Source organism: Dasypus novemcinctus, chromosome 7 (genome assembly GCF_030445035.2).
Source record: "Dasypus novemcinctus isolate mDasNov1 chromosome 7, mDasNov1.1.hap2, whole genome shotgun sequence".
Taxonomy (NCBI): domain Eukaryota; kingdom Metazoa; phylum Chordata; class Mammalia; order Cingulata; family Dasypodidae; genus Dasypus; species Dasypus novemcinctus.
In genome coordinates this window covers 125,970,707-125,996,526 of record NC_080679.1, presented here as the reverse complement: position 1 = coordinate 125,996,526, position 25,820 = coordinate 125,970,707, and the positions used below count along the sequence as shown (strand labels likewise).

Below are 25,820 nucleotides of genomic sequence, written 5' to 3'. Positions count from 1 at the left end.
CACAGGTGTTCCTGGTGCTACTCGGGACACAATCACAGGCATCTTCTGATCATATCCTCCCTTAAAAACAGAGCAAGTTGAGTATTAAGTCAAATATAACCAAATAAGAATGTCTTAATTTAAAAACCGAGTATAATATAAATTATGGATTACCTTTACATTGAATCCAAACCTTCCATTTTCATCAGGTTTCATTTTAATTAGAACAAGATTATCATGTGGAATACCACCATTAGGCTTAAAGAGACAAAAATAAACCATTTGTAATTTTCTTCATTTATAATCTTTCCTTCAGATACGCATGAAGATGCTTTTTTATATTGTTATTATCTATGCTAGGTATGGAATCATAATTCTAATAAAAAAGTTAGCTCAGGGAAATAAATTTCTTTGAAGAACAACTTGCAGTTAATCCCAATAAGATATACTCTCATGCCTTCTTGCCACTGCATGTTAGAATACATATTCCAGGAAGAATAAGGGCTATGTCTGTCTGTATTAATTGCTATATCCCTTGAACATGGCTCAAAGCTTAGTACCCAACGGGTGCTCCTGTTACATGAATTCATATGTCTCTCCTCCTGTTTGATATGTGTTTTGTTTTTTTTGATAGTCACCGAATTGTACAACTATAATTTCAGGACATTTTCATCACCCACCAAAGAAACCCTATACCCATTAGTAGTCCCTCCTATTTTCCCCTATTTGCCCAGGTCTAGTCAACTAGTAATTTACTTTGTCTTTTTTGGATTTTGACTATTCTGGATATTTCATATAAATGGAATCATATAACATATGGTATTTTGTGACTGGCTTCTTTCACCTGGCATGCTTTATGCCTGCTCTTTGAGGGAGGGATCTGGCTAATTCTGAGTCATCCTTCAAAATGCAGATCAAAGTTGATCTCTTCTGGGGAAGTCTTCCCTTATTCTATATAGCTGAGTGAGTTACTCCTACATACTATGTGAATGCCCTATAATTACTTCTAATGCTAGAACTTACATTGCTTCCAGAGTTGTCCCCCTACTTGTTCTAGATCCTACTGCCTCTTCCATGCTCAGTGTCATAATTCTTTACTCTCCTGCATTGTCAATTTTTCCCACTCACCAGGGAAATAGTTATTTCTCCCATTATAAAAAGAGAACTCTCTCTAGATTCCACTTCCCCATCCAGCTACTGCCCCATTTCTCTCCTTCCTTTTGCTGCTAAACTCCTGGAAAGAATTGTCTACATTTGCTGCCTCTATTTCCTCTAATACCATTCTCTTTTGAACTTAAACTAGTCATGTTCTCATCCCAAGCACTCCACCAAAACTAACAGGGTTCTAATTAAGGACAGTAATGATTTCCACATTGCTAAACCCAGTGTTCACTTCTCAGTCCTCATTTTCCTTGTCTTACCAGTAGCACTTGACAAGGTTGATCATGGCCTCCATGACTTTTTTTTTTTTTTTTAATAGTAGCCAGTTGCTTAGTTTTCTTTCTCCCTTTCTGTCTGAAACATTTTGGTCTCCTTTGCTGGTTTCTTTCTCTTTCCTCATGTTTATAATTTGGGAGACCAAAGGCTCTGTTATAGAACCTCTTACTTAGATAACTACACATAGTACCTTGATGCTTTCTTCCCATGTTAGGCTTTTAAACACTACATGACATAAACTCCCAATTGTATAGCTCCAGCTAGATCTTGCCCTTCAACTTCAGAATCATATATGCACTGTCTTTGTCTCCAAAAAGATTCCTAATAGGCTTCTCAAACTTACCATACCCCAAACTTGGATTCTCATATTCTACCCATACCTATTCCACATCTCAGTAAATGGCAAGTTCTTCCTTCTAGATGTTCAGGCCAAACCTTTGGAGTTATCCTTGATTACTCTCTTTCTCTATATAATCCATAAGCATATGTTAGCTCAACTTTAAAAACATATCCATTTCTCATTTCTTCTACCACCAACACCCTGGTTCGAATCACTACTACCTGCTTGGAATACTTCAACACCTCACAACCAGTATCTTTGCTTCTGCCTTCCTTAACAGCTAGAGACATATTATTAAAACTGAAATGACAGGAAGCAGACTTGGCCCAGTGGTCAGGGCGTCCATCTACCACATGGGAGGTCCGAGGTTCAAACCCTGGGCCTCCTTGACTCTGTGTGGAGCTGGCCCACGCACAGTGCTGATGCGTGCAAGGAGTGCTGTGCCACACAGGGGTGTGCCCGTGTAGGGGAGCCCCACACACAAGGAGTGTGCCCCGTAAAGAGAGCTGCCCAGTGTGAAAGAAAGTGCAGCCTGCCCAGGAATGGCGCCGCACACACGGAGAGCTGACACAACAAAAAAAAGAAACACAGATTCCCGTGCTGCTAACAACAACAGAAGTGGACAAAGAAGAACATGCAGCAAACAGACACAGAGAACAGACAATTGGGGTGGGGGGGCGGTGAGGGGAGAGAAATAAATAAATAAATCTTAGGGGAAAAAAACTGAAATGACATCATGTTCTTCTCTCCTCAGATATGCTAATTTGATTCCTATTTCCCTCAAAGTTAGAAAACAAAATTTTAACACTTAAAAGGCTCTTATGACCTGGTCCTCTCCTTTACCTGCCTCCTCATTTCCCCTTGCTCACTTTGCTCTAGTCACACTGACTCACTTAGCCATGTCAGACACATGCCTGTCTGGTAGGGACGATGCCTTACTTGTCTCTATTCCTACTCTCCAACAAGGTATCTAGCATACAACAAAAACTTAAGACTATGAATTAGTGAATGAATGCACAAATGAGTGAGGATCCACAATTACCAAACAGGCAGCACTAGAGTTGTCATGTATCTTCGGTAGGATTCTAATCTCTTTTGATGTGTCTGTGGTGGTAGAGCAATGAGTGTGGGAGAAAAGAGTGGCTGCCTCTTGAGTTCCAAATTTAGACAATGTGGGAGAACTTTGGATGAGAAATGAGAGGGCTCTGAGAGCAAAGGTCAACAGAAACTTCTGGGCACTACATACTGCCAATACCTGCTATATAGACTTCCTGTTCTCTATATCTTTTAATCCCTGATGGCTCTTTAACTTTCTTTCCTAAAACATATCCATATTTTTCTGTCTTTATACTTCTATATGAACACAGTATTCTTAAACTTTATTGAATGAGAATAAACCAAACTTACTTTTGGTTTATTCACATTTATTTGATAAAACAATGAAAATTCACTAACCAGGGCATTCTAGTAACTTACAATTTTGTTGTGATAAAAACATGTTCTCTAAAACAAAAGTACGAAGATAATTCATAATATACTTTGTAGAACAGAATGATCATATACTTCAAAAACTTGTACTCAATTTCACGAAGTTGATGAAAATTATTAAATCTCTATTCTATGTGAATAGTAAAGTAAACAGCATTTAATGGATTATCAGCAGTTGTTCTGCCACAAGTACAAAACAAATTTCATTTAGGATAAAAACAATTCAAAGTGATATAAGAATACACGAAGAAGCTACTTACAGTAGATTTTTCAGGGGAAGATGGAACATCAAAAGTTTCATTAATATGGTTTTCTAGATCTTGTGGAGAGTGTGAATAATGATTTTGGTTCCAATTGCTTTTCTTAGATTGTTTGGGAGGTAAAGCAGGAGGCTGCCCATCCTCAGGAGTCTCTTGTGATCTATATAAGAAAAATAGGAAAAGTATATATTACCTGGAAGTTGTCTTATAGAATTATTTTAAAAGCAAAGGTCAAGTGATCTAGATATTTATAACGTACAGTAGGAAAAACACTTCAATTTTTAAGTGCTACTTTTTAATGAAAACTTTTGAAACTATGATGTTTATGTAGTAAATCTAATTTCCTACTTGATCCAATGTATAAATAATTTCTACCTATATAAAAGTATATTTTAAAGGTATCCCTATGAATACATAAACACTAATCTACTATAACAATGTATATACATTTCTAAAACAGTTTTTTGTTTAAGTCTTCAGTGGAGTCAGGGTAGTCAGAGAATAAGACAGTGAAATAGGAACTGAGAGTTAAGTCCTTTTTCAGGTAATACTTCTGATTCAGTCTAGAGAATTTATGTGGTTGGCTTAAACTATTTAGAAGTGAAACATGATTTATGAGAGTAAAGAAGTGAATGATGGAACCAGGTTTAGAATTTGAGTAAGAGTACTGTGATCATTGCTGAAGAGATAAAACTAGATGAGACTGTCAGATTGTATGGTTTTAAGGTGAGGTACCAAAAATCCAATTAACATTAGAGAACATAAGCCTCGATTTGTGGGAGCAGGAATTTAATAATAATAAAAAAAGAGCTAGGGATAATGGGAAGCTTCAAGATAGAAACTGTAGCTTTTAAAAATGCGTAATAATATTACTTGTGAACTTTCCATGAAGGCCAGATGGGGGAACCATTGGTTTAACTTGTGCTTTAGGAAGCCAGTATCCTAGGAAGTTGTAAAGTTAGGCAAGGGGAAAACTGTTCTTGATAAAAGCACTGACCATCACTGGAGTTACTATGTATCTTAGTGATGGCAGAAGGTCCTTTGGGGGAAATGAAAGAATTATTGTCTCATTTTCTAAAGACAGCTAAGAGATTTGATAGCTGCTGGGGCAGACACAGCTGCAGCTGTGGGACTCAGGCACAGGGCTCACCCAGTGTCTACTCCTTTTGTTGCCTGGCAGCAGATGCCTCACACCTAAGCTTTAAGAGTGTGAGGAAACAGAACTGTATTAGATTATATTACTGTTCAAATATTCTGCACTCTTCCCTGGCTGACATCAGGCTTGGCTATGTGACTTGCTTTGGCCAATGAAATGTGAACAGAAGTGATATGTGCCACTTTTGAAGTGAAGCTTTAAGAATTAGCTCATGATTCATTACGTATTTCTTTTACCTTAGCCATGAAACTAGTCATGTCCCAAAAAGGGGGCTGCTGTCATTCTGGTTCCTGGAATGAAGATGAAATGGAGCACAGCCACAGCTGACCTATGATGTACGATGTACATGTACTGTAAGAAAGAAATAACCTTTGTTGCTTTAAGTCACCGTGAACGAGGTCATTTTGCTGCCACTGTGTAACTTAGCCCAAAATAACTGATACAGAGATTACTGCCAGAGTGGCCCATGGACACACATGTGCTTCCTTGTTAGAGGAACTGTGGGCTTATTTAGAGGCTCCATGATAGATATCCAAGTGATCTGAAGAATGAAGCTAAAACTAGTGCTAAGGACATGAGCCAGGATTAATATTGAATGGTATAGTTCTACGGTCTTCCAGGTAGGTTTCTCCTAAAAGAGAATGTAATCCTTTTGAAATTTTAAAATCTGGTATAAAATATAGCTACTAAATAAGTAGGTAAGTAGTAACACTCATTCTATCTACCTTTCTGCACTGAAGCAGTTCTGGGCAAAAAATGCTCTAAATTCTGATAAGTCTGTAAGTACTACAGTAGAAGTCCTTTGAGGTTTGCCTTAATGACCAGGCATTAGTTTCCAAATGCAGAAGTTTAAGATCCGGTACACGGGAAGTGGATGTAGCTCAAGTGATAGAGCTTCCACCTATTATATGGGAGGACTGGGTTCGATCCCTGGGGCCTCCTGGTGAAAAAGAAGAAGAGAAAGTGTGCCTGCATGGCAAGCCAGTGCCCACATGGTAAACAGTGCCTACATGAGTGCCCGCATGGTGAGCCAGTGCCCCACACAAGTAAGTCACGCAGCAAGATGATGATGCATCAAAAGAGAGAAAAGGGGAAAGTCAAGGTGAAGTGCCCCAGAAACCAGGAAATGAGGTGGTGCAATTGACAGGGAACCTCTCTCCCCATCAGAGTTCTCCAGGATCAAATCCTGGTGTATCCTAAAGGAGAGAAAATGAGAAAACACAGACAGCAAAAACAGTAGGGTGGTACCAAGCACAATGAATGTCCCATGATGATGGAGAAGGTTGTTGTTATGGGAGGAGTGGGGTGAGGGGGTGGGGGGTATATGGGAATCTCATATTTTTTAATTTAACATTTAAAATACATTATTTAATTTAAAAAAACAACATTTGGGTGGGAGGAGGGGAACCAGGGGGAAATAAATAAATAAATAATCTTAAAAAAAAAAAAAAAAGCTGCTGGTGCCAGGAAATGGTACCTTTAGGTAGAGTTCTAAACCTCAACCACAGCCTACTGCATGGGATCAGGGCAGAAAAAGATGGACATGTCTTGGCAATGCCTCATTGATATGACATTTCTAAAAAGCAGTGGGTCAAAAGCCTCCAGAATTTTATAAAACTAGAAGGCACTGTACTTCACATATATCAATCAACAGGTCTCACCCCTTACTTAAAGCTAAGTTTAATGACTTAGGCAAGGTGAACAGAAATTCTTTTTCTGGCTTTGCATATATAGTTATCGTAACCAGGAAGCACTTAGCCTCAAAACTAAAGGCTTGTGGGGAAAGTTTAAAGTTGACATCAGATGGGAATGGAGTGAAAGCAATTTCCCTTATCCTTAGGCTAGCAAACAGTGTATCGCAGGGCACAAGCAAAACTGATGTGCAGAAGTGTAACAGAGAAAATGCTCAGTTACAAGAAAGGGACAGCACTGACTTTTTTGGACATTGTGTTTAAACTGCTGACTAAAATTGGCGACTGCTGGGTGTGTAGGGTCAAAAAAGCTTCATAGATGAATTTATTTTTTTTAAACTACTGGGGCCAGAGATTGAACCTGGGACCTTTATGTGAGAAGCTGGTGCTCAATCATTGAGCCACATTGGCTCCCCTTCCATAGATGAATTTTTATTGTGAGTTTCTGATTAGAAATCATTGTCCTAGAATAGTGGTTGCTAAGTCATGGCTTGAGACCCAATTTTGGCCAATATAATTTTATTTGGCCTATTCGTTGCTTTTGTAAATGTGAGTTAATTAAGCACATTAAAAAATCACATACAAATCTGGATTTCCAGAATGAAGTCTGAAAGTTCTGGAAACAATGGGGCCTACATTACCAGTGCCAATCACTGGACAATGTCCAGCTGCCCAGCTCCTGCCATTAGATGGTCATGGCACTGTAGCCCACATAAATCCCTACCCAGTGTTACTTGTTAGACTCCAGTGGGTATTTATGTGTAATCTTTTCTTTAAACATTAAATCCAGACAGGAAGATGCAAACAGGAAGAGTTCAAGCTCTAATGAAAAGGTAAGAAGAATGGAGTCCAGACTGAGAGGATAGTCTAAGATTCAGCAGAGAAAAGGAAAGTAAAACTTTGGATTTCAGGATGGGCTACCTGCCTTGTCTTGTGGTTTTATTTGACTTTCTTGTAAAAGTACCTTCCCAGACAGTGGTGGACAGGTTCTCTAGATGCCTGATTGCTGCAGATTAGGTGGACTGGGGAGCTCTTACAGTCTAATAATTAGTCTAAAGTCTAATTACCTGTAATCCTGGTAATCCTCGTAACTACTTCTTCCTTCTAGGTTTTCAATTTCAGTAACAAAACACTATCAGATTATGTGTATATATATGTAAAATGTATAAAAGTAATTGAGGATGCCAACAGACTTTTGAAGTTCTTATATTGGGCAAAGATTAAAATTATATTTTTAAGACATACTTCAAAAGTATTAACTCACTTTATCATATTGAATGTTAACGTCCCTCTTCCTATTTAATGTAGAGCTATTATATGCAGTTAATCTATTAACTTTACTCAAGCAAATATCTAAGAAGATGACTTTTATGAGTAAATCATGAATTATAATTAGAAATTTTAATACATTTAAAATAACAGCAAGAAATAGACCAGTTCTAAAAAAAGATACTGTATCTAGGCCAAGAAAAAAAAAAAAAATCTGCCCAATAGAATGAGGAGACATCATATACTTGGGAAGAAAAAACAGCTGGTACAATGAAGGAAGAAACTTGTAACTTAAGGAGAAGGCCAGCATCTACTAACAGGTGGTTTACACAGGACTAGGGAAATAGGAACCAAAGAAAGAAGTAAGGATCAGGGCTGTGGCTGGAGTCCTATGAGGGAAGGAAATCATCTGGGTTTAAAGATGGGAATTGAGAAATATCTGTCATAAGGAAAATACAGAAAGAAATGCAATCATGAAGGGATTATTTCAGTTACTTACAAAACAGAAAAAGAGCAGGATGGATTATTTCCCATTTTAACCACTTTCAAGCATACAATTCAGTGGCATTAATTATATTCACAACGCTGAACTAGTATCACCATTGCCTATTAAAAACACTTTTCCTTCACCCCAAACAGAAAAGTCTGCACCCATTAAACAGTGATTCCCTATTTCCTTTCCCACCTCAACCTCTAATCTATTTTCTCTTTCTACAAATGTGCATATTCTAGTTATTACATGTTAAGTGAAATCATACAATATCTGTCTTTTGTGGCCAGCTTATTTCACTCAAATGATGTTTTCAAGGTTCATCTGTATTGTAGTGTGTACAGAACTTCTTTCCCTTTTCATGGCTGGATAATATTCTGTTGTATGTAGTGTGCTGAACTATGTATCTTATTAAACACTCACAGCAACCCTATGAGGTAGATATCATTAACATCCTGTTTTTAAGGTGAGGAAATTGAGGCTTACAGAGATAACTCACCCAACATCACATAATTAGAAGTGGTGGAACCAAGTTTTAAACCCAGTCTGAATCCAGAGCTTGTGCTCTTAACTCTGTTATAGTTGCACCTCAAAGAAAATAACTGCAAAAAGCAGGAGGAAAGTTATTTAAAATCAGGGTTTCCAAACTTTCTGTAGCAGTGGAACCTTTTCTTCAAATGAAATGTTTCTTACAAGACAACTTATAAAAGGATAAAAGCTACGCATGCCTCCTCTGCCAATAACTGAGGTCTCAACAGAATTCCTAGAGCACATCTTGAACATGACCTATTGAAATCACTTCATTTTGTTATAAATGGTAATGATATATTTTCAATTCTAATAGAAACTACTTATATTAAAATGAATGGCATACAAGATCATTAATTTTCAGCTCTAATAACAAACATCAATCTTACTTAAGATAATATATTTCTAACTCAATGGTTTTAATATACTTAATAACGTCTAAATTTTCCAAAGTGAGGGGACAGGACTCAAAAAACATACTGTGCAAAATCTACCCACATAATAAATTTTGTGTACAGAGTACTATATGTGCTAATTTTTGAGTGCAAAGAAAAAGAAAAAGTAGAGAGGGGGATACAATTCTAAAAGTTCCAACTGATCTACTTTCATACTAGGATTTTTACCATACTTCGATGTATTGGAAAATGATCAGTGGAGAAAAAAGAATGAAAATGTAATGTTTAAAAGTACTTTATTGCAAAAGAGAATATATTGTTACATAAATAAATAATAAAGATTGGTGAGAAGTGCCAATCAACACATGGACAAAAACTTTACCGATTTAAGCTTTAAGTTTCCTCATCAACATCTCAATAATAGCAGGAAAAGCAGATTATTTTGCAGTTGAAGCAGCTCTCTGTTGCCACCGTTAGCAATCTGTATCATAATAAAATATAAAATCTTAACCATCCCACTCACATGTTTTGTGATTATTTTTGTGGAATTATCTGGGCTTCCCTGGCACCTACTAGTAGGGGCATATTAATATTTGTGGTGTGACTATTAAAACAAACATTTGCTAAAATTTTAAAATTAATTCAGGGCTGTTATTTATCTTAGAAAATTTCAAGTGAAACTAATTTTCTGTGAAGCAATTAAAGAAAAGAAGGAAATGGTAGCGTGTGGTCTCAATTACCCCTGCCTACAAATGGTAACTTGATTTTAAGTAGTACAAGAGCAACCTCCTATTTGTTTCCACAACAGACATTACCTGTGAATTCGTAATTAGTAATTAGTAGTCCTTTTCTCCTGTGAGACTCAGGTCTCACCTATAGGCCTCTGTACTCACTTAAGAAATAGGGAACTGATGATATCATTTCAAGATCTAGTTCAGTATATATTGAAATGCTTTGTGCTTAATCCAATATATTGCTTGACTTCTTTCCACATTTGACTAATAGTAAAATTAAAAGCTATGGATTCAAAGTTACCAAGTATTTTCTTTAAATAATAATAATTTAAAAAACCAACAAAACTTTGTTGGGATATAAAGTTCTGTGAGCTGGATCAGGTAGGGAAGGCCTGAGTTTTAGTCCTGTAAATTGGACCAAGTTCTGTAAGTGTGACTTTCTCATCTGTAACATGTGGTCACTTCTCTTTCCTATTTCATTGAATTCTCCTGAGTGGAAAGTAAAATAATTTATGTAAAAGCCAATTGTAAGCAACAGTATGTTATTATTATTAGTTTACCACTCAGTTTGCCTTTTCAGAACTCTCCTTCATTCTTGAGGTTCAAACAGGCTGAATTTCAAATGCAGTATTATAGATTAAAAAATGAATACAAACACATAAGCTTTATAAAGCACATGTCCAAGGAAAAAGCCTCAAGCATTTATAATCCTCAAGGCTTGGGGTGAGGAAGAAAAAACCTCTTCCCAGTTTCAATCTAAAGTGAACTTGCTCCTTCACTGCAGGTCAGGAAAGCAGAGCAATAGTATTTTGAGGGGGAAGTAACTTTCGGGGTTTGTGAATCTATAAACTTATATATGGAAATAGTTAATTGTTTGCATATGTTTCTCTCTGAAAAAGGTCTTTCAAAAAAAATAGATTAAGATAATTTGGGTAACCCCAAGATCTATGATGCTTTTGCTTTGAAAAAGGCTTTTGAGATTCCTCCACATGATTTGTTGTTAAGTCCTGAGGGTATGTGATTTTTATAATCAATCAACATTTTTATCATGTCTTTAGTTCCTAAACTTTTTTTTTTAAATAGGGAACGCTTCACGAATTTGCATGTCATCCTTGCGCAGGGGCCATGCTAATCTTCTCTGAATAGTTCCAATTTTAGTATATGTGCTGCCAAAGCGAGCACGTAATTTAAAGTTTCATAATTTAAAAATGATGTTTATAAAAAATCAAACAGAAAAGTTTAGAATTATAATTTTTAAAGTAATAAAATATTACAGCCCCATTACTCCTATCTCTTAACAACTCAGTTCCCGAAGGAGCCACAAGTGCAGTGTATATTTTTCCTAACTGCTTAATTATTTAAAATATATACAAACAATTAAAAGGTTTTACTAAGATGTAAGCTCTACCTATCTTGATAACTTAGCCAGTCTTCCTTGTTGTTTTTGGCCCCAATCAAGGACAACCATGGCTATTTCTATCTTGTCATTTCTGCAATACTCACAACAGTGGCTCTGCTGGCCACTCCATCTACTTTTCCATTCATTACTCTCAGACCCATTCTTGTTTTAACCCTTATTACATTCACTGTATCTTACACCCCTTTCTCCTTCTCAACAAAATTAATCTTTTTACCTACCTAACATGTAAGCATTTATTTTTTCTCCAGCTATGTAAGTATGTGTCTTTACCTGCATATGAGTGATCTGCATTACATGAATCAATAAATCAAAACATTATATCTTAATGTGAGGGCAAGCAGGTTGTGCACTAAAGTGATAGGGTGATAAATGCTTAACTATTAAATTGGATTTATATGTTTGTATGGAGTATAAGGTAGGAAAGAAGAGTAGATATAACACATTTTTCTATGACTGGTGTTCAGGTGATGGTCATCTCCCTTACTACCTAGTTTTCCTAACTCTGTTCATTCTTAAGGCTTCCTTCCTTTAAAATATTAAGAAAACTACTTTTCACTACCCTACTGCCTGACTCAGTGCTACATTATTAGCAGAAATATTTAAGTGTGTGCGCTAAAAATTCAAGAAAATCTGAGTCAATGAAATAAAATAGTCATTAATTTTCTTTTCTTTTTTTTGTGGCCAACAAACTGACAGACAATAAAGACATTTACAAATACATGATTTTGGAAATACCACATTAATTAAATATTGTATCAAATACCCTACTTTCCTTGATTACTTTAAACGAAGCAATTTGAGGCATTTGAAAACACAGATTAGGAAACTAAATGGAACAAGATCTTACGGTGATGATTCCAGAACGATGCTATTAGCTTGTGTTGATGATGGAGATCTGTGATGCACAGATACATCGCTCGGGGAAGTGGAAACCATGTGGTCTACCAAATGCCCAACTGATAATGGTCGCAACCGGGTTCCCTCTTTTGTGAATGCAGAATTTCGACTAAATGAAGAGGAAGAAAAATGGAATAAAGATGTTCTTTAATTTGATTTTTTCAAGTTTCTTAATAATATATTTAACAGAAAGTGGGTGTGTGTTTTTTAAGACTAACCAAGTTGATTAAGCACAGTCTCTTACAAAGATGTGTGATCTACATAGAAACAATAAAGACTGAAAAGCCAGATACCTGAACTGTAATCAACAATCTGGTAGAAGGATTTTATTGTGAATTCGTTTTTATCCTAACCTCATTATTTCTAGGTTTTAGTCACTATATCTTTGTCTTATATAACACAAAATAAAGGGATTAAAATAAATGATTTAGAAATACTGTTTGGCCTGAATTCTTTGTAAATCCTTATAAATGTTTTTATTTCTGGAACTTGCTTTAAATCTTAAGAATAGGTACAGTGCTGATTACCATACTTCCTCCCTATAAGTGACAGTCACATGAATTCTAATAATTGTTATTAATTATGATAGCTAACATTTGAGAACTTGCTAAACACATACATCATCTCCTTTAACCCTGAAAACAATACAAGATATACACTATTATTATAATTTTGTAGACGGGGAAACTGAGACAAAAAGATTAGTGAACTTGCCCAAAGTTAAAACATATAGTGACTCCAGAGCCCAGGTTCTTCACCACCATACTATAAAGTCTCTTTAGAATAAAAACAAACACCAAAACACTTTTTTAAGATATTTAAAATTGTTTTGTTAATCAGAAAATTTAATCAGACCTATGTCTAATTAATTACTTGAATCATCTGTTTTAAATTTCTTCTGTCTTCTATTGTTTTAATTGTTTAGTGGTGCTGACAACAAATAGAGAAATGGTTGGCTGCAAAAAGGGACTAGAAAAAAAATTTCTGGATTTTCTTTAAGCAACCCTTCTAATACATGCAGTCTTTTATAAGGAACGATGGTTTTAATAAAATCAACCTGCAATTAGCAAGATAAAAACTTCTGAGTCTATTTTTTTCTAGCAGTAAAGAAGACACCTACATATCAGGTAACTTTCTGTGAAATAAATTGTTTATTTACATATTTTATTTACTATATGGCAAATTCTATTCTTGGGCTGACAAACATCCCATCAGTGACATAGCTTTTAGAATTGAGTGCAGTTATTAAACATTAATGTGCATAAAATATTTCTAAAGGAATTCTTCAAATATTATATTCCATAAAAAAGTCAAAATTTTATAAATGAGCCTTTTGGGTAACTGTCCATATGCTGATAAACATTTGCTTATCATTATCTTAATTACATACATATATTACATACAACACATTTGTTACTATCAAGTTAAGATAATTAACATCTTTGTTTGGCTAGTACAATTTAATTATTTTATTATCTACACCAAATAAAAGCAGATAGTTTTTTATGAGAAATGCTAGACTGAAGTATGTTTAGAGTTAAGTGCTAAGTCACACAGTATTTCTGAGCCAGCTTTAGCTAAGTTGGTGGAGATTGGCAATGGAAAATAGAAAATGCTAGAACAGCGGTTGGAGGCTTAAATAACAAATTCACAATCACTTAGAAAGCATTTTCAAACAGCACATTCTCTCCCTAGAAATTCTGTTGAGAATCAACAGGGAAAAGTACTTTGTCAACAACAACCCAGATAAGATTTTAGGTTGACTAACAGATCTTGATTTACTGGCTAGGACCCCCTGTGTGAGGAAGTGAGGATCCTTGTTCAATGCCATATTCCCTTATTCCCAGAGGCTATTCCATGCTGCTTTGCAATGAGCTGTAGGATGAGAGGAAATACTGCTGTGAAGTAACAAAAACCATATATGACAAGAAAGTTAAATTTTACATATCTTGATTTTCAAGCAATGGATATATGCAGCCATGCACACCTGATGCTGGTCTGTACTTACTGATTAGGTGTCCCAGGTGGAGACCGGGAAGGAAGGCTTTGTGTTTCTAATCTATCATCAGATAGTGAGTGTCTGCTTACTACTTCCCAATCCATTAATTTTCGTGCCAAGGGCTTACTTGGGGATCTGCAGAAATAATTTAAATAAATAAAATGAAAAAAATTTTTTTAGACTATAAACTATAAAAGAAATTCTAGAATTTGTCTTAATAGATCAGATTCTAGATGAGTCAATATAGAGTTTACCTACAAGAAATTAGTATATTCAGAGGCTATTTACCAAGTAATTTCCTAAGGACGTTGACTTGCTTTATATGAAGGAAGAAAGGAAAGACAGGCTAGAGAAAGTAGGAAAGAGAAAAGGGAGGAGAGAAAGAAACAGGAAAATGAAGGAAGAAGGAAGGAGGGAAGGCAACAGAGTATTCTGATACTGAAAGTTTCCTCAGATATTATCAAAATCTTAGATAACACCTAACCCTTTCTGGAATATATGGAGCTCTAGCTTACCTTGGGATAGCATATTATTACCTGAAAGTCTTTAAATCCAAACCTTGCTCCTCTGCCTCAATGAGGCCAGGAAAAAATAATTTATGAAAGACTATTTTTGGTTATAGTTCATAGAATTCATAGGTGAATTCATCAAAATTCATCATTTGAGTTTTGATTTACTGTTAGACTTTCAAATAATAATAAAGAATTTTTGGGGAAAGGGGGTGTCTAATTTCTTTATTGTCAGGGTCTTATCCCTGTGGCCTCTCATTTCTAAACCTACAGAAAGATTCCAAGCCTTGATGTGTCCCAAGATGGGAAGCAGTGTGAGGCAAACTCTGTGCTACTGCCCTTGGGCCTGCGCAATGCAGACAGGTAGCCTGGGCAAAGGGAAGGGGTATAGCTCCACCTGGAGAACATGTGGCACTGGCTGGGATGCATGGCAGGAAATGGTGCCTGCTGCCAGCTCTCCTCTTGTTCCCGCAGGGGGTGGCATCCAGGGGTGGGTGCCTGGCTTGTAGCCTGGGACAGTGCACACCCTTCTCCTCCCAGTACTGTATTGATTTCTTAGTTTATTAGGATTTTCCCTTAAAGTTGGCAATCATTTTTTCTCTCCCATCATGCACCATGTATGCATTTTTGTAAGGGTAAAAAAAAACGACCAAGACCCAAAATATCAAGGCACAAAGTAAATGTAATATTAAATTAGCCAATTACATCGAATGTTAATTAATAAGATCATTAGGTAGAAAAATTCTAATATTGTTAAGTTTGCAGTTGCACTGTCAACATACTATCTTCTTTCCAATATGTTAAATATGTAAAAAGAAATCAACGACATTAAAAACCATGGTAAAACTGACTAAAAAGACCTCATTAAAATGTTCTTATATACAAAATAGGAAGCATTTAAAATAATGAAAAGTAGGGACCCTGAATTTTAAGTTCTGGCCCTCTATAAGACAAATCACTTAAGTTTCTACATCTAAATATTTAATTTTACTAGTACAATGTATGATGCTTAAATCCTTCCCCACCTCCTGAATTTTATGATATGAATATCTAACTTTTCATGATTTTTTTTTAAGTATAGTAATTTTATTGAACTATAATAAAAGTTACTTATGAATCCAAATCCCACAAGTATTCTATCATTTCAGGTATTCATTGCCAAAAACTTTTTAGTTTGGCCTAATGATGTTTTAAAATTTCAAAACACATGAGCATTTTGCAAAACAATATAATGTTATTGGTTTAAAAAAAAAAAAAGATAGAGAGGGACACTGACTCAGATTTCATTTTCCTTAAGTGAATTCAAAGTAATTTAGAGCATGGACATTTCCCATTACTGTGAGTTTAAATTACAGGACTTTCGGACTTGAAAAAACCTGAGATGCCATCTATCCAAGCTCCTCATTTTAGTGCAGATATTCATAACAGAATAAAATGAAAATGTACATGCCATACTTTGGATTTTTTAAAAAGTAGTAAAGAGTATTAGAAGAAATCTTATCACTTATGACTTTTATTAATACTAAATCTTAATACTAATAAAATAATTCTTTCCTCACATATTAGACTACTACTAAATGTAAACTAAAAGAGTTCACTAACTATATAGTCAGGAAATCAACTACTTTCATTTTCTAAGAGGGGGGAAAAGTCATTTATAGGAAGAAAAAAAATCCAACATACTCACCTTATATAAAGCTTCATAAAATGTTAATGCTGTTAATAGACTAAACATAGCTGGAAATGCTTTGCATTTAAAACTAAATTAAAGGATTTTATTTTATTAACAGTTTTAACCTCAGAGACCCACCCACTCAAGCTTGCTGTCTATGTTTCCTGTGAAGTGTGGAAATTTCAGAGAAAAAAATACCACACTGCATCACTGTGTTTGTAATGTGGTAAATTTATTTTCTGACCATGGCACCTTATTTTTCTGCGGTATGGGTACATTCTTTTGCTCTCTTCTTAGAATATTATTTTATGACAATTGAAAAAATGTGGAAGCAATTCAGAATCATTATATTAGAAAAAGAAAATGCAGTTAACATTAAATTGATGCTGAAAACAACTATCTTATATTATATGAAAAGTATAAGGAGAAATCTTTCCTATTTACATTGCCAACTAAAATTCCAAGACATGAATAAGAACCCTAAAATTCTCTAATACTTTATCAAGATAATTTAATTATTGCTAAACCATTAGAGTATTTTAATAGACATGCATTAGGTCATCACAATAAATACTGATACACTGTAAAATCAGATATGATCATAATATTAGCACTTATAAGGACAGTCATTTGCATATGATAGTGATCTTAACTTATAAATACACATATGGGATCATATTAGACATTATAATACTCTCATAGAACAAATCACCAAGTCACATGTTCTATGTTTTTAAAAATATATGAGAAAAATAGTTAACCCTTTAATTAGGAAAAGAATCAAAAAGGTTTAAATATATTGTTATGGTGTAGTTACAACAGTAACCTGAAATAACAGCAAATATTATTTTGGTTTTTAACAAGTACTAAAACAGGTATTACAAATAAGTTATGGTACTAAAAAACTAGAACAAATACATTCTAAATTAAAACAAGGCCAACAGGAAGTAAATTATTTCTTTCTCAAGAGCAAAAGCAAGGAAAACAACTTCAGATCAACATTTTATTGTGCATTTCACTTGTGTGCAGATCTTAGTACTTTCTAATGGAAAAAAAGAGTATTTAAGACTGTAAAAGGGAGGATTTTAAATAATTTCAGTAGCTACATCTATCAGAGTAGGTAACTCTGGTTATGACTTTCTTTTTTCTCCCTTCCGAAACAATGAAGACACTCATGTGGCTATGAGATTTCTATTTAATATAAAAACAGGTATTTCCTTTATGAATTTAAAAACAAAATATAACAATAAATCCACTTAGAAACTTTGTTAAACAAGTGCTGAGATAAATTACATCATTCAAATTTAAGTAAGTCTATCACAGTGAAATGCTATAGCCCTGGCCAGCTGAATTCTTTTCACATCCAGGCATTTTCATTGACTGTTTTCCTATAGGGTAGATTTTTCATAGACAAATCAGGATAAAGTCAACCCCAGAGTGAAGAAATAATGCCAGTAAATTTTTTTAATTCAATCACACACACACAAATCTTAATGATTTGTTTCAAATGTCCTTACTCCAAGGAGCTCATAGTATTATTTTTTATTTTTTTTAAGCATTTCAAAGTACACAGAATCAGGACAGCTGTAGATTGTCTTGGCAATGACTCTTACTCCAGAGGCAGGGAAGTGGCAGGGTAAAGGAGGAAGCAGGATTGTAAAGCTACAGCTTAGAATAAAAGGATTTAACTGCTTAAGGATTTACTGTCATTATAAATGACTGTAGATTTTTCAACATTGAAAAATGTCCACAATATGCTAAGTGATAAAAGTAACAGGAGATATGAAACAAATTTTGAAATAAAATATACACACACATATAAACATCTCTATGAGTATATGCTTAGAAAAATTGTGAATAGTAAATACCAAACATTTTTAATTGGTTGTCCTGGAGTGACAATTTTTCTTTATATTTAATGAACTACCACTTTATGATTAGGAAAAACAATAAAGCAATTTCCACCTTTGGGGGTGAGGGCAACTCCTTTTACTCCAGAAACACTAAGCAGGGAGGTATTTTAGATAAGGATAAAAGCAAAATTAAACAAAGTAAAATCAAAAGAAAAATTCTCTAATTCTCAAAAGAACCATCTGGCTTCCAATGGCATTAGATGCCAAGCACTTGGACCCTTCAATTCAAGGACTTATCCTAAGTCATTTTCACTGGGAAAAAAAAAGCTTCATTTCCAAGAATTCACCCTCTACTACCTTGCTAAAACAAAAACCCAACTCTTTCCCTGGAAATAACATCCATCCAGCTCTACCTAACAGAGGGTATTCTTGTTCTCACATTAATTAAATGAGTATTTGCTGAGCACCTACCATGTCCCACCATGATTACAAAAGCTAGGATTATGGTAGTTAATAAAACAGACAAAATCCCTGCCCTTATAGAGCTTACATACTAGTTGGGGAGACGAACAATAAATTTCAAAAGAGACAGTTTATCTCTCACATCTCTGAGATAGGAAAGGCATCAAGCATTCACTTTGCCGGATAGCTAAAGTGTGGGTAAGTGCCCAGAATTTCTGGGTTATTTTTGCTAGATACCATGCTATCTGTATACTCTCAGGGAAGTTAGTCAAACTTGCTGTGCCACAGTTTCCTCTTTGTAATGGAATTTAACTCATTGAGTTATGCGGGCTGTGAGCTAATCTATAAAAACTGCCTGGAACAGAATAGATGCTCAATAAATGTTACCTATTATTAAATGATCATCTTCTTTCCACTTACTTCTCCATATAGTCTTGTGGCCAATCTTGTTTATCTCTATCACTTATTCCATTCCTCTCACCCCCAATTATTTTGAAGAAAATTGCGAAAGTCATGGTATTTGTAAATACTTCAGTTTAACTCTCAAACAACAACAAAAAACAAAAATAAGATTATATTCCTTCCCTGATCTCAGCCTTCCATTGGTTTCCCAACTCACTTTAGTAAAATCCAAAAGTCTTCATCATATTCTAACGCAAGATCATACAAGGCCTTGCTGCTACCTGTCTCTTTGACTTGCTCCCCTTCCACACTCTGCCTTGCTTAGTCTTGTCTGCTGAGGACCCACTTACTCTTCTTGAAACATACTAAGCAGGCTCCAGCCTCATGGCCTTCCTTGTGTTTGGCTAGATCTTTTGATTATATTAGATATCTGTCTCAGCAACCATTATATAAGCTCCATGCAATGAGGATGTTTATCTTGTTCTTCACTGTATTTTGAGAATCTGGAAGAATTCTCCATGCAGAGTAGGTTCTCAGTATTTGTTGCATGAATGAATGAATGATTACCCACCCACCCATCTTGGTCACTTGCTCTCCTTCAGAGCTCTGTGTCTGAATATCTATCTTGTTAGGATGGTGCTCAGGCACCTCAAATTAAGCCTGTATCAGTAAAACTCCCTTTTCTATTACAGATGTATTCTTCCTCCTGTATTTCCTTATTATATGTCCTATGTCACCCAAATCAGAAAGTCCTTCCAGAAAGTCTTGTCTCTAACACATCTCCATCCAAGTGGTCATCAATTTCTGCTTTTTCTACCTCAAAAAATGTTCCTAAAATTTCTCCCCATTCCTTAAGCCACTTTTTAGTTCAGGCCTTTAGAATTTTTCACTTGGATTACTGCAATTATCTTCTAATTGGTTTCTGGGTACCCTATCTTTACTTGCTAATCCATTCTTGGTCCTTGCCATAAAATTGTTTTTCTAAAACATAATTCTAATTATGCCACTTCACTTGTTAAAAAGCAAACTGGCCCTATCAGATGCAAAATAAAAAAGATAGCTAATTGGTACCCAAATAAAAAGCAACTTATCTTTTTCTCAACAATATGAATTAAGTAAATACAGAAATGAGTTACAAAATATATGAAAATAAGAGTTGTTCTATTTCTCAAAAGATGAACCTTCCAACAAAATGTTTCACTCATAAATTTAATACTTGATTCATCCTAATCTGAGCTATAATGCTTAACACCGAGTTAAGCTCATTATAAAAAATTAATAAACTACGTAAGTTAGCATATTATTCCCTCAATATAATCTAATGCTTAGCTAAAGAACGGATGTGGTAATTTTGTAATCATATTTGTTAAAACTGTTAATAATTATACATTTTATTAAAAAAAAAAATAGAAGTGGCTTACCTTGCAAATATCCTGTCTTTATTTGCCTTTTCTTTGCCATACTGAACTGACTGGACTTCAGTTCTCCCACTGAAATAAATAAATATGCACAATAATGAAATCTGAAAGAGAACTACAAGATAAAATGACAACACACACATAATGGTTATATTGCAATTTCAAAAGAAACTAGAAAAGGAAATAGAAGGTAAAAAGAAACAACTGGATGGCATTCTACTTCTACCTATGTAGATCAATCTCAATTACAGATTTGTTCCATACACACTTCATTTTCAGATAATTATTTAAGAGTAAGAATGAAGAAACTTTTTTTTCTTTTTAAGGTACTGGGGCCAAGGAATGAACCTGGGACCTCATATGTGGGAAGCTGGTGCTCAACCACTGAGCCACATCAGCTCCACTGAGTTATTTTCTTTATTTGTTGTTGTTGGTTTTTTTTTTGTTTTGTTTTGTTTTTAAGAGGTACCAGGGATTGAACCCAGGACCTCATATGTGGGAAGAAGGCACTCAAGTGCTTGAGCCACAACTGTTCCTGACAGAAATAGTTCTGTATGAGTAATTCCTTCTCTGCTATGCCCTGGAAAGGTACTCAACTTAGGCTCAGAGATGGGTTGCTATGTCTCAGTTCCTCTAAGCCCTCCCTTCCCCCTGTAAGTCTTGGATTTCACTACTGTTTCTCATACTCCATAACAAAGGGGCTGAAACATAGGAGAACTTGAAAGACTATTCTTTCTTTGGGCAAACTCTTCTTACCACTCTCCTGCTAAAGATGACAGACATGAAGACAGGTTATATTCTCAGTTCCCTCTATGTCCAGACACAGGCAACTTCAGATTTTTGTATACAGTTAGGAACTAAGGGCAGAAATATGGAGAAGCACTAGGGGATTTGCCTAGAGGCTGATCTGTCTAGCAAGCACACGGTTAGGTAGTGGAACTTATCTTTCTCTGTGGTACACCTACATGACTGGACCAACCTTGTTAAGAGAAGCTTTGTCCTCAGAGATCTGCTGACTGAGGCACTGCATTAAGTCTAAATGACTATACATTTCTAAGATATCAAATATAACCATACACAAATATAGTAAGCAAAGGAAGCAAGCAATTTTAAGACCATTTTCCATGGATAGGTAAAGATAAATGTAAGTTGAATGGCATGCTTGTGAGGTTGTAATGGAAAAACCAGTATCATTATCATGAATTTTAAACTTTAAGTTGAAGTTTCCTGAGAATATATATCTCCTGTAAGAGGGATAAACTGTACTTGTAATAAGGAACAAGGTAAACTAAGGTTCACCATGGTTTTGTATTCCTGCATGAGAAAAATGATTTTAGTCTCCTGGATATCTTGGAACCAAGATAAGTGTATGTATAGGGAAACTGTTGGAGGAAGTAATAAATCTCTCTGGTATTCTCAGCTCCATCTCCTAATCTAAGCAAGGCTTCAACATTTTAAGTTTGATAATACTTCTATTATTCCCAACCACTGCCTATCATGAGGCAAAAACCTGTTTATTCAGTACATACCTATTACAATAGGGCTGTGTCCAGCTAGACATTTTTCATGCAGCTATTTCACTTCATTGTAAGACTAGTAATGACTTTGTTAAACTGACAATAAACAAAGTGAGATGTGGCTATAAACACTATGAACTTTGAAAAATGGTCCATAGTAGATACAGTATAACTATAAAATTACTTACATTCTAAACACTGAAACTGAGATTACTCTAAAAAAAAATAGGAAATAAGCTAGAATATCCTATGTAATCTTTGTTGGGAAGAGCAAACATGCTCAGGAAATAAACAGTAAGTAAACATGTTATATGAAAGAAAAAATAATAAAGCACAATAAAGTGCTTCACATTTTTTAAGTTTTTAAGGACTACAAACAGAAAACTTCACTTTCACAACTAAAGATAAATATGGTTAACTTACATATACTAACATCTTTTAATGTTAACTAAGATGTCAGAAGGTGCATTAGCTCTTTACCTTTTGGTGGATGCTGGTGGAATGCTGGAACACTGCTGCCTAGAGGGCTGGAACTGAGGCCTGCTTCTGCACTGGTCCCTAACACACAACCCCAAATTTTAGAGTAGTTTCCTCTGCCAGTCCTGGGCCCAGCTCACACTTCCAGTATGCAGGCTGCATTGTTGCAGCTGTAGCAGTGTATAAAGTTACTGCCATGAGGCTGAGTAATGGGGGCTAGTCACTGGTTCTTGCTTTCATTTACAAGAACTAACCTCTTGCTTCCTCTACTGCTCTGTATTTGTTCTAAATATCCAGTCTGGTTCCAGGGTTACCATCTAGTTAATTCCGGTCTCTTTTACCAGCTTTCATTTTTCTTTCTCATGGAAGGAAGAATTTATAAAACATCCTACCCTGACATTTTCTGCCTGTACTTTCTCTGAGGTCTACATTTTCTTTTCTTTTTTTTTAAAAAAAGATTGATTTATTTATTCTCCCCACCCCCCCCACCCGGTTGTCTGTTCTCTGTGTCCATTTGATGTGTCTTCTTTGCCTGTTTCTGTTGTTGTCAGCGGCACGGGAATCTGTGTTTCTTTTTTGTTGTGTCATCTTGTGTCAGCTCTCCCTGTGGGCAGCGCCATTCCTGGGCAGGCTGCACTTTCTTTCACACTGGGCGGATCTCCTGACGGGGCACACTCCTTGCACATGGGGCTCCCCGACGCGGGGGACACCCCTGCGTGGCAGGGTACTCCTTGCGCGCATCAGCACTGCTCATGGGCCAGCTCCACACGGGTCAAGGAGGCCAGGGGTTTGAACCGCGGACCTCCCATGTGGCAGATGGACGCCCTAACCACTGGGCCAAGTCCGCCGCCTACATTTTATTTTCATTCTCACTTCTATTACCAAGGTTCTTTTGGAGTTATTTTGATTAATCTTTGTTAGCTTAATTTTACTAATAAATATTTTTCAAGATAAACTCATATATGCTATATTCCCTGAGATTTTATATACTTGAGAAGGTCTAACTATTGACTTTAGGTTTGAATGGCACTTGACTAAGTTTAATATTCTTGGGTCACATTTTCTTCCTTACGACTTCATAGACAAGGGGTAGACCACAAGCTATATGAGCCTAAAGAAAGTTTTATTTGGCTTAGACAGTGTTTAAAAATATTTACTCCAAACTGATAAACCTCTAGCAAGACTTATCAGGAAAAAAAAGAGAGAAGCACAAGTTACTAATGTAAAGAATGAGAGAAGCAACAGTACAGATTCCAGAGATATTTAAAGTAGGAAAATATAAACAAATTTGCCAATAAATTTGAAAACTTAGACAAAATGGATAAATTCCCTGAAAAAATGTGAACTTTCAAAGCTCTCTCAAGAAGAAAGAGAAAACCTGAATAGCCTTTCAATAAATAAAATGTGTAGCTCAAAACTTTCTTTCAAATAAGACTCCTGGCCCAGATGGCTTCATTGGTAAATTCTACAAAACATTAAAAAAAAAAAGTAATACTATTACTAGACAAACTTTCAGAAAATTGATAACAGAATATTTCTCAATTCATTCTATGAGCCCAGAATTATCCTGATACAAAAATCTGACAATGACATAAGAAAGCTACAAAATAACATCCCTCATGAACAAGGATGTAAAAATTCTAAACAAAATTGTAGCAAATTAAATAAAGATATATAAAAAGGATAATATATCATGAACACATGGGGTTTATTCCAGAAAGGCAGGGTTCATTAACACATGAAATATATTAACAAAAAAAAACCCATATGATCATTTCAATAAAGAAAAAGCATTTAACAAAAACAACATCCAAATCTAATAAAACTTTTCAGCAAAAGAGAAATAGAGGAATATAGAGCATTTTTGAAAAGTCTACAATTAACATCATATATAAGAATGAAAGAATGAATGGTTTCCCCTAAGATGAGGAACAAGACAACAATGTCTGCTCTCACCACTTCTATTCCACATTATAATGGCGATTCTAACTGGGACAATAGGGAAAGAAAAAGAAATAAAAGGCATCCAGATTATAAATGAAGAATTACAATGGTATTTATTATCTACTAGAAAATTTGTTGGAAGCTAGGAAAAAACAAAACAAAACGAAACAAAAAAACCCTACAGCTTCCTCTCCTCAAATAATTGTGTTAGCAAGGTTTCAGGAAAAAAGATTATCTTAAAAAATTAGTTGCATTTCTATCTACCAGCAGTGCATACTCTGAAATTAAAATTCAAAACTACAATTTATAACAGCATCAATACATATAAAGTATGTAATGACTAATCTGAAAAAGAAGTGAAAGACCTATACACTGAAAACAAACAGTGCTAAGAGAAATAAAAGAAGGTGTAAATAAATAGAAAGATACACCATTTTTATGAGTCAGAAGACTCAGTATTGTTAAGAAATAAATTCTCCACAAACTAATCTATAGTTTGAACACAATTCCAATTAAAATCTGAGAGGCCTTTTGGTAGAAAGTAACAAGTTAATTCTAAAATTCAGATGGACATGCAAAGGACCCAGAATACCCAAAACACCCTTGAAGAAGAACAAAGTTGGAAGGCTAACAGGGCCAGATTTTAAGACTTAAAATAAATATATAGTAATCAAGACAGTTTGGTATTGTCATTAAGATAACAAATGGATTAGTGGAACAGAACAGAGGGCTCAGAAAAAGGCCTCACAAATAAGGATACCTGATTTTTTAAAAAAGGTACAAAAGCAAATCAGTAGAGAAAGGTTAGCCTTCAACAAATGGAGCTGGAACAAATGGACAGCCATATACAAAAAAAAAATCACCAAAAACGAAAAAAAACCAACACAATAACTTTAATCCATATCTCACACCACGCACAAAAATTATACTCAGATGGATGATAGATCTAAATGTAAGAGGAAATATTATAAAAGTTTTATAAGAAAACAGAGGAGTAAATCTTTGTGACCTTGGGTTAGGCAAAGATTTCTTAGATACAATACCAAAACAGCAATCAAAATAACAAATTGGTAAGTTGAACTTTATAAAAATGAAAGACTTCTGTTCTTCAAAAGACAATGAAATAATGAAAAGACAAGCATTTATACGGTAAAGGACTTGTATCCATAAAGTATCTCAAAGCCTAAAAACAGAAAACCAAACAACTTAAGAAAATTGGTCAAAGGATTTGAATAGATACCTCACCAAAGAAGATATACGGATGGCTAACAAACACTGGAAAAGATGCTCAACATCATTTGTCATTAGGGAAATTCAAATTAAAACCACAGTGAGATACCACCATGGGTCAATTAGAATGGCTAAAATAGAAAGACTAATGGCTAGTGTTGATGAGTATGTGATAGAATTTGAACTCTCATACAACTGCTGGTGGGTTTATAAAATAGTACAACCACTTTGGAAAAATGTCTGGCAGTTTCCT

General features: G+C 35.1%; 1 protein-coding gene and 1 non-coding gene across 2 annotated transcripts in view; both read right to left on the bottom strand.

The window, feature by feature from the left end:
• Window positions 1-25,820, bottom strand: part of PTPN4 (protein tyrosine phosphatase non-receptor type 4) — a 251,341-nt gene that overhangs the window by 41,927 nt on the left and 183,594 nt on the right. The window contains exons 13-18 of the mRNA XM_058301151.2: window positions 20,403-20,471; window positions 14,093-14,218; window positions 12,035-12,193; window positions 3,505-3,664; window positions 154-237; window positions 4-60 (exon numbers count right to left, since the gene is read on the bottom strand). Coding sequence (XP_058157134.1) covers window positions 4-60; window positions 154-237; window positions 3,505-3,664; window positions 12,035-12,193; window positions 14,093-14,218; window positions 20,403-20,471 — 655 coding nt within the window. The remainder of the gene's footprint in view (window positions 1-3; window positions 61-153; window positions 238-3,504; window positions 3,665-12,034; window positions 12,194-14,092; window positions 14,219-20,402; window positions 20,472-25,820) is intronic.
• On the bottom strand, window positions 10,843-10,949 carry LOC111763644 (U6 spliceosomal RNA). The gene has a single exon (XR_002796475.1). It is a non-coding gene; the product is annotated as a U6 spliceosomal RNA (small nuclear RNA).